The sequence below is a fragment of the Abramis brama genome (assembly GCF_963993115.1).
Source record: "Abramis brama genome assembly, chromosome: 6".
NCBI classification, from domain to species: domain Eukaryota; kingdom Metazoa; phylum Chordata; class Actinopteri; order Cypriniformes; family Leuciscidae; genus Abramis; species Abramis brama.
This window is the reverse complement of record NC_139968.1, coordinates 42,681,627-42,690,998: the sequence shown is the minus strand read 5'-3', so window position 1 is coordinate 42,690,998 and position 9,372 is coordinate 42,681,627. Positions and strand designations below refer to the sequence as shown.

The window sequence follows — 9,372 nt, the reverse complement described above, 5'->3', positions numbered from 1 at the left end:
ATTTGACATCTTTCTCTCTTCTGATTGCTGTAATCAATCTCTCTATATTTCCCCTTTTGGAAAGTCGTGGAAACGCTATTGGATCAAATGAAAACTCCAAAAAATTATACTTGCTGTAGTCTTGATGTTTTCATTTGAGCTCCATCAGATGAGGCCGTTTACTGCCGTTTTTCAGGGACTTATTCACAATACAGCACACTAATTGCTTACATAAAATTACTATTCCTCCAGGGGGTGAGAAAGCTTTATTGCTAAAGGCAAGCAAACAGAGTAAATATACAGCAGTCGTAGTAAATTGATATCTGTGTCTTGTAGAGAAATATAAACAAAAAAGCCTTTCAAATTGGAATTTTTTTAAATCTGACACTGAAAGAGAGAGCACAAGCACAAATAATCATCAGTATTTATGACAAAAACACTAGAGGAACAAGAACACACTTGAAGTTCAGTGTTCTGCTTTAGATTTCAATACTTTCTGAAAAAGATAAACATAAAAGGCATAAATTATTAAAACTCACAAATATATATGAAAAATTGGTTTGTGAGAAATTACATCAATTAGGTACCTGATGTTTGAATTTGTGCTTGATCTTTTTCAGCTCTTCTGGATCTGATCTCATAAACCACAATAATGACAGTAGCCACACCCACCAGAGCAGAGAGGACCAATCGGATCACAGCTTCAGTAGGACCACAACAGTTGTTCTCAGAGTCTGAGGAATAAACACATCAAACTGAGATCAGCTCAGTCAATAAACTTTAATATCAAAAGTAAAGCATTTAAACAACTTGATATAGAAAGTTAAACATAAACCTAGATGCTACTGATGTAAAATATAATGCTAATTAGTATTTTTAACTAATTAATCATGATAAGGTGACTTGACTTGTCACGTCTCATGCCCAGCAATTGTGAAAGGCCGTCCTTATCCTCATCCTTAAGGCTCCCCAGAACACAGCAAGGGACGAGAAGACGTTGTCCACTGCAGCGTGTGGATCATTATAAGTGTAACATAATGACCCACATGGGGTAAATAATCAGGCGCAAGGCGGTAGTACAGCTTTAATAAACAGGCACATTTTTATTCAAATAATTCAGCATATTAAAAAGGTGTAACAGATCGTCAATGCAAATACCCACAAAGGAAATAATAATAAATAAAAAAAGAAACAAAACAAAAACAAAATCAACCAACAGATAGCCACGGGTTACCTATATCGTGAAGACAGAGTGGCATTCAAAATGCTCTCACCACAACAACGCTCACAGCAATCACACTGCAAACCTAGAAAAAAGAAAGAAACACAAATAAAGTGACCAAACCACCACACGATCCCAGCCACCTCACCACCGCCATCCACACAGTGAGGATAACCCAGAAGCCATTGTTGGTTTGAAAAGAAATCTACAAAAAGAAAGAAAAACAAATTAATTAACAGTGGGTAATGCAAGTAGAACAAACCAGTCAGCACCATAAAACCATCCTTTTATGGTCTAGATTTTCCTTATACAATTATGGTCCAACATCCAACAAAAAAACAATAAATAAACCAAAGAAAATTAAATCTAAAGTAAACGGTAACCGTGCATCCCTGTAAGGGGAAACACAGTTAATTACAACAAAGAATTATTTACAACATAAAAAACACATCAATAAAATAAAACATTCAAAAGTTCCCTTCGAATTAAACAATACCTCTAACATCCGTTATTTTGACGGAAACTCAGGCAACAATCAGTCAGGCAATAATCCGGCCAAAACACTAAAAACAAAAGAAAATAAAATCATTAAAACATAATCCTAAAAACAATTTCATAAAATTATAAAACTACTACCTCCTTCACGGTGTGTATCATATATTCAGCTCTTAATAACGCTGCACCAGCATTTAACATAACTGCTCGTCTGCTACTCTTCTTCTGAGGTGATCAATCTGCCGCGACATTATTCACACATGACTCAATCAATGCAACAAAGAGGACACGAGAGAGCAAACCAATCTCTCTACCTACCATCAGTTGAAGTTTTAGATGTGCCGTGACATCCATTCATCCACAAGTCAGTCAAAAGCAGGAAGCGAGAGCGCAAACAAACCTCGCTACTTCCTTATATAGCGCTAGGGCTGATGGGACTTGTAGTGCCCCAACCATATCTCATTACATAAGTCTTGCTTGATGATAGGCTTCTTGCAGAAGGTTGACTGAAGGAAAAGTTTCTGAGTGAATGAAGTTCAAGCTCCACCTTATACAGTGTGGGAAGCCCGTCCATATTTCGGGTGTTACCGCTGTGATTAAATACACTGTAAAGCTGAACAGTGGGCTACTACGTCACAGTTACTCTAACCAATGTTATCAGAAGAATCCATTCAACATTGGCGAACACTCGCAAGCGACCGGAGCAAACTTAATGGAACAACTTGTAAGTAATTCAAACATCTGTGAACATTTCTTATATGCTTTTTGATTGTTTGAATATCATGATGAAAACATGTTTCAATCATTGGCAAACGCTGTTTTTACGCAGAACAGTAAAGCTGTGCTTCCCCAGTGCTTTTGATTGCACATTTTGAATGCTATTTTAGAGTCATTGCTTAGAGTGTAATTTTAACGTCAAAGCAGGGCAATAATGTTAACGTCTTGAGACTCCCCTGCTTCACAGAATAATATTGATATGCTAAAGCCGTCTGCACGTTCAAAATGTGAGTATTCTGAACTTATCGGGTTTTAGTACTTGGAGGAAGGGGTTTTCCATAAGAAAATGCAATGCCGAGGTGAACCGAATTGAAAGAGAAATGAAATTTAACTCACTGTAGAAAGTGAGAATGAAAATCATCTTCATATAGTTGATGTCAAGTTCATAAACTCCAGAGTCTGTGGTTGTGGTGTTTGTGATGGTCAGAGATCCAGTTTGATTGTCCAGCTTCAGTCTGTCTCTGAATCTCCCATCAAGAACATCATCATATACAGTGATTCTGTCGGTCCATTTATTGATTTCTGCTATTACAGGTCCATATTCAAAACTCCACTGAATCCGATCGTCATCCTTCATTTCAGTAAGATCATTGTGTAGAGTGACACAATCTCCCTTATTTACTGATATTTCCTTCAATACTGTCTCACAAAACACACACAGAACAAACAGAAACAGGTTTTTTTTTTTTTTTTTTTTATGTTTTACTAAAATAAATAGTTTGAAGTTTAAATTGGAAGTGAATATCATCAAACAACAAAAGCAAAATGGAGTTTGGAATAATAATTGTATTTCTGTACTGATTAAAACATAAAACCGGTGAAATAAATGTTTAACTCACCAGAGACTGTGAGATCGAAACTCTTTCTTGCACTGTTGGTCAGTATTTTATAATATCCAGCATGTTTCATTGTGGTGTTTGTGATGGTCAGAGATCCAGTTTGATTGTCCAGCTTCAGTCTGTCTCTGAATCTCCCATCAAGAACATCATCATATACTGTGATTCTGTCGGACCGTTTATTGATCTCAGCTATTAAAGTGATGCTATATCCAAACTTCCACTGAATCAGATCATCATCCTTCATTTCAGTGTCAGAGTTTAGAGTGATTGAATCTCCCTCTTTCACTGACACTAGCCAAACACCATTAACTCCAAACACTCCTGAAGAACAGAGTTTTTCACAGATTAAAGCTTTAAAATCACTTGATGTTTTAATGAAGCTTCACTAAAATACATTTAATCATTTAACTGTGAAATTAATAATATTTTGCAACAGCACAAACCAGTAGCGGCTCCTGGCTGTAAATTTAGGTAGGGCAGATTCCGGGTCTTAGTTTATGATAAACACTTTGTAAGCTTTATATCCAAATCGATGAACACATCAGAAACACACTTTTGGCAGAATTCTAATGTCCTTGTGTTATTCCGCCTGAGGGTGGCGCTCTAATGATGACTGACAGACTTTACACACGACAAACGCATAGAAATGCCATTATGTAGTATTTATTGCGTCCAAATGTTGTTTTAGAAAATTACAAGTTGTGTAGCCTAATTCCAGTGAGGAAAACAAAGTCATGTTTATTCTCAGAACAAACATAAAACAAACACAAAAGAACTGCTGTAAATAAAGGCTATTCACATAAGCTGGTTTAAATTAAAGGGTTTTAATTTCATACTGTATGCTACTCCATATAAAAAGTAATTGTTTACGTAATGCATGTTTACATCTGATTACATAATGCACATTACTTATAATGCATAACTTAACTCATAACATCAACAAAGTAATTTGATTGCGTTGTGTATGTTACTTGTAATGCGTTACCCAACACTGCTCATTTCAAATGAGATTGAAAACACCTGATCGCTTGGTTTTCTCAGAGGAGAGCTATGCTAGAAATGTGTCCATCTTGAACATAATCAGAATTAAGGATAATTAAATTTACCCAGAATTAAGGGGAATAAAGGCTAATAATGGTAAATTGACATACTCCGGTAAACTGGAGGGAGCATCTGAGTGGTTTCTACAGTTGTACCTTGACAGGCTGTAGAGATCTCTGATGAAATCACGTCCTCATGTTCTGATATCAAAGATACGTGAAGTTCAACTTGTATGAAGTTCAATTGGCTAAAGGCTGCTTCTGTTCTGTTTACTCTAAGTGGGGTTATTGCTGCTCTTATCCATGCTATCGGCTGCACGGATGCGCAGGGAGTTCTCGCCCAGAACAGAACCATACCGCCAATCCAAACTATATGCTAATGCTCTATCGTATTTGATGATAGTGGTCCCTCCTGACAGAAATATTTTATTTAATGAAATCAATCCCTAATAACTGAGTATAAACCTGAATTTAAACTTTTAATAAAAAAAATTAAAAATGTCAACAGATTAATTACTTCTATATGAGAATAACAGTGAATATTTTTTTAACCACATGATATCAGAACAGAAACAACTGAAGCCATAAAAACACATTTAAACTCACCATCCAGACGCCAGAAACACAAACAGAGCAAAACAGGGAGAAACATCTTCATCGGTTTCAGTCCACAAATATGAAAAGACAAACTCTTCAAAACTGGTTCAGTGATAAACAGACGCGCTGATGTGAAGCTGCTCTGTAGTAAAGTGAAGTGAAACTCTACCATCAGCTAAAATAACTGACACTCAACATAATACAATGTGAACAAGCTAGTGTTAATGGGAATGTTTCTTTCTGAAAAGGGGATTGACCGACCGCTGAAAGGGTTCATGCTGTGGTTGAGGCCAGAGAAACACAGAAGTTGGCTTCACCATCACAGGGCTAGAGATTCACAGCTTGAGGTGGAGGACCAAGATCTGATAGGACAAGAAAAGACCAAGATCCATAAACTATTGTCCAAAAAGAAATTATGTTCATGATATAAGAGTAATACCATGTTTGTGAAGAAATTATTTAGTGAGAAAGCAAACGACCCTCCAGCTGAACAGCAAAACCAATCAGACAGAACTAGTCGAGTCAGTGACAGAAGAGACTGAGCAAACAACTCCTGATAACATGTCAGTTCAGGGTGAGCCACTAGGTGGCGCTCTGCTGAAATTGATCAAATATACATAGAGTTGGATTTCCTCCAGGAGGCGCTGGACATAATAAATGTAATAAAACATGGAGAGACTCTTGAACCTCAGAGTGACAAAACTATTGATAAATTCAATATCACATTTGCAATCGTGCCAATGTTCAGGAAAACAACACTCGCTCATGTGATATTGCTTAACTTGGGCTTGTGACATAAGCATAAAAATATATGAAAAGTCAAAAATATTTTATCCTCATATCTTGACTTTAGAGGTCATTCTAACTATATTATAATAGGCTATATCATGCAGTGAAAGCGTGTACTCTCAATGTTTCTTTTATAAACTTATATAACAAAGTTTCAGCATTGTGATTCTATTTGTACACAGTAGTTACAGGTCTACACTCTTTCATAAACTCAATACACCTAAAAAAACGTATTAGGCCTATTCAATGCATTACTTCTATATAGATTTATATATTAAAGGGATGGTTCGGAGTAATTTCAACCTAAGGTCCAACCACCATGACCTCGAGCCAAACATGACGTTTTTCACATTGGTCTGCAGAAAAACAGTGACGGGCCGAATGGAAATGTAATGGACTCTCTGACAGTAGATGGCGCTTATGGATCAGCAGAAATAAAGCTGTTTCACTGGTAACCTCTGAACACAATGCAGCGTTGTGCTTATAAAAACACAGTCCAGCTCAAAAGATTGCTTTAACTTCACTGTAGTTTGCCAACATACAAGCTAGCTATAGTTGCAATGTGTTATTTAGCTAACTTCTAAACTTCTACGCTTTCATCTGAGGACGTTTCGCCCGATGCCTTTTTATCATATGACTGAGATCTGAGGATGTCCTAAAATGTAGATCGTACTGTCAAATAGTGCCATATTTAAGGGAAAAGGGTTTTGGATTTCGGACACAGCCATGATCAAGATGATCTGCTGAAGTTCAAACTGAGCGTCAGAACGGGGAAGAATGGAGATTTAAGTGACTTTGAACGTGTCATGATTGTTGGTGCCAGACGGACTGGTCTGAGTATTTAATTAACTGCTGATTTGCTGGGATTTTCACACACAACCATCTCTAGGGTTCAGAGAGAATGGTCAGAAAAAGAGAAAATATCCAGTGAGCTGTTTTTAGTTTGAGTTCACTCCTGGTATCATGTTTTGTTCAGTGATTAGAATAAAATATTTCTCAGTGCAGTTTCAACATGTCTGGTTATTTTCTCTGAACACTTCAACATGTGGTTTTATTCTTCATTACTCGTTTCACAGTATTCATCACATAATACTGAACACAGCGCCATCTAGTGGCTTTCTTGAGTAACAGACACAATCACTGGATCTCATTACAGAGACTGAGTAAATACCTCCTGATAACATGTGAGTTCAGGGTGAGCCACTAGATGGAGGTGTTGCTCCTCAGACAAGACCACAGAGACAAATCACACTAGAGATTTAAAGACTTTATCGTTCCCTGTTGGAGGAAATGGAGCATCGATATGTTGTGTTTATGTATTTCACTGTGATCTCAAAGTATATTATAATGTGTCCCAAATCAGTATTTTCTCAGGATAAAGGCCCGTTCACACCAAGCACGATAACTATAAAGATAACGATAAAGATAACTATATATGCGTCCACACCAACGACCGATAACGGCCTTTTTATTCTAAGAACGCGCGCGCCCGGAGGATCCAGATCCATTTTAAATGCACGAGACCTTTAAATTAGAATGGATTCTGATTGGCTGTCAGTGTTTTATCGTTCGACAGCTGGAAAAAAATCGTTCTGAAAGTGATCCCAACGATATCGTTCCTCATATCTTTATCGTTATAGTTGTGGTGTGAACTCTGTTATTCTTTAATATGGAGAACGATTTTTAGAATTATATCTTTATCGTTATCTTTATAGTTATCGTCCTTGGTGTGAACGGGCCTTAAAGGAGAAGTTGGGGGAAGTTGTTTGTTTATTATTGTGGATAGAAGGACAAAATGAAATTAATGAGCTAATAATGTAAACATTTAGAAATAATGTTTTAAATAATATTTTAATAATGTAAAGCTTTATATGTTCCACACTTCTGAAATCTTTAAACTGTATAAAGTCTGTATTCCTCCAGGACGCACTGGACATAATAAATGTAATTAAACATGGAGAGACTCTTGAACCTCAGAGTGAGAAACTTTATTGATAAAGGCAAGAAAAAACATACAGCAAATATACAGCAGTAGTAAAGTGAGATCTGTGTCTCTCTATTCACTTTTTTCATTCACTTTCATTCACATCCGACAGAGATATAAACAATAAAGACTTATTTTTTTTAAAAATCCCAAAATAATCAAGCTCAAATATTCAGTATTAATTATGACCAAAAAAACCCCCACTAAAACAGAAAACACACTTGAAGAACCTTTAAATTTCAGCATTTTGCTTTAGATTTCAATACTTCCTGAAAAGATGATCATATTAAGGCATAAATATATCTGACATACATTAATGTATGCAAAATCAGTCTGTGAGAAATTACATCATCAATTACCTGATGTGTGAATATGTGCTTGATCTCGTTCAGCTCTTAAAACACAATAGAGCTGGTAAGTCCTGCCCCTTCCGCTAACCCCACTGGACCTCTAGGTTGAAAAATCGTCAATGCAAGTGAATGGGAGAAAATAATTATTTTCTGGTCCCGTTTGAATTTTGGCATGAATGTGAACATATGTTGTCTGTGAATTTTTGATATAACTTTTCGTGTAAAAAATGCTACAATTTAGTGGGTAGAAGTTTGATACGGTTAGACTTTGTGTGAGAGCACTTTGTGGACTACAACTCTCGACGCGTTTGAAACGTCACCACCACTCGCACACCGACACTAGCTCACGGATCCCGCTAAACATGGCTGTGTCTTTTGTGCACTTCACCGCCTTCTTTCAGGGAGAGGACAAAATCGTTGAGGTTGGCGAAAACCACGGGTAAGTCAACTTTATGGGGTGACGTCACATAGGCGACATGTAGTCTTTCTCGTTATGTCTTTTCCACAACTGCTAGCCGAAGAATCATACCATATACTGTCAAACTCGTAACATGAAAAATTATATAAAAAAATTCACAGACAACATATGTTCACATTCATGGCACAATTCAAACGGGACCAGAAAATAATTATTTTCTCCCATTCACTTGCATTGACGATTTTTCAACCTAGAGGTCCAGTGGGGTTTTACGGATGGGCGGGACTTACCAGCTCTATAATGACAGTAGCCACGCCCACCAGAGCAGAGAGGACCAATCGGATCACAGCTTCAGTAGGACCACAACAGTTGTTCTCAGAGTCTGAGGAATAAACACATCAAACTGAGATCAGATCAGTCAATAAACACTAATATCAGCGCTAGGGGTTGCACGACTACTGATTTCTGCAAGTCGATTTCTTATCAAAACAATACTCGAGTTACTCGACTACTCGTGTTTCATGCGACTGTAAATAAAAAGACATAATTGAAATAGTTCTTGTCAATAAATGTTTATTAGCCCAGTTCATATCCTTGTTTTTCCAGGCGAAATGAAAACATCTTCTCAACTTTTCAGAATGCCACAAGCGCACCGCAGGTCATGACACAAAAACCAACTGATAAGCTTGCATTTCCGTAACAACATCGAAAGCTCGGCCGAACAGCTGATCATAGCCGTACAGGGTGGGTTTTTATTTCTCATCTCTATAAATATATCTAGTAGCCTAGTAAAGCTAATGCAAGAGCTAGAAATCATTAATCCTTTTGCTGATACTTCCTCGTCATCATGGAGAGCGCAGTTCATGGTTGCATAGCAACAAC

General features: G+C 37.1%; 1 protein-coding gene across 4 annotated transcripts; it reads right to left on the bottom strand.

Annotated features, from left to right (window-relative positions):
- Window positions 1-240: 240 nt before the first annotated feature.
- On the bottom strand, window positions 241-5,130 carry LOC311084261 (uncharacterized protein). 4 transcript variants are annotated; one of them, XM_084116181.1, is made up of 5 exons: window positions 4,959-5,130; window positions 3,313-3,633; window positions 2,810-3,112; window positions 567-713; window positions 241-475 (listed from the first exon to the last, which is right to left on the bottom strand). In XM_084116181.1, the coding sequence occupies exons 1-5, from the start codon at window positions 5,119-5,121 to the stop codon at window positions 459-461; spliced, it is 951 nt and encodes a 316-aa protein (XP_083972307.1). In that variant the 5' UTR covers window positions 5,122-5,130; the 3' UTR covers window positions 241-458. The 4 variants fall into 4 exon arrangements, 3 of the variants coding, with proteins under 3 accessions (XP_083972307.1, XP_083972308.1, XP_083972309.1); XR_014606477.1 differs by lacking the exon at window positions 241-475 and adding an exon at window positions 1,214-1,764 and having other exon boundaries at window positions 607-713; XM_084116183.1 differs by lacking the exons at window positions 241-475; window positions 567-713 and adding exons at window positions 732-1,406; window positions 1,698-1,764.
- Between the last annotated feature and the right edge of the window lie 4,242 nt (window positions 5,131-9,372).

Coding starts and splice junctions, on each gene's coding strand:
- LOC311084261 (XM_084116181.1), bottom strand. CDS start 5,121: ATGGTAGAGTTTCACTTCACTTTACTACAGAGCAGCTTCACATCAGCG. Junction 3,113..3,312: donor TTTCGATCTCACAGTCTCTG/GTGAGTTAAACA, acceptor TTTGTGAGACAG/TATTGAAGGAAATATCAGTA. Junction 714..2,809: donor TTTCATTCTCACTTTCTACA/GTGAGTTAAATT, acceptor TTTATTCCTCAG/ACTCTGAGAACAACTGTTGT.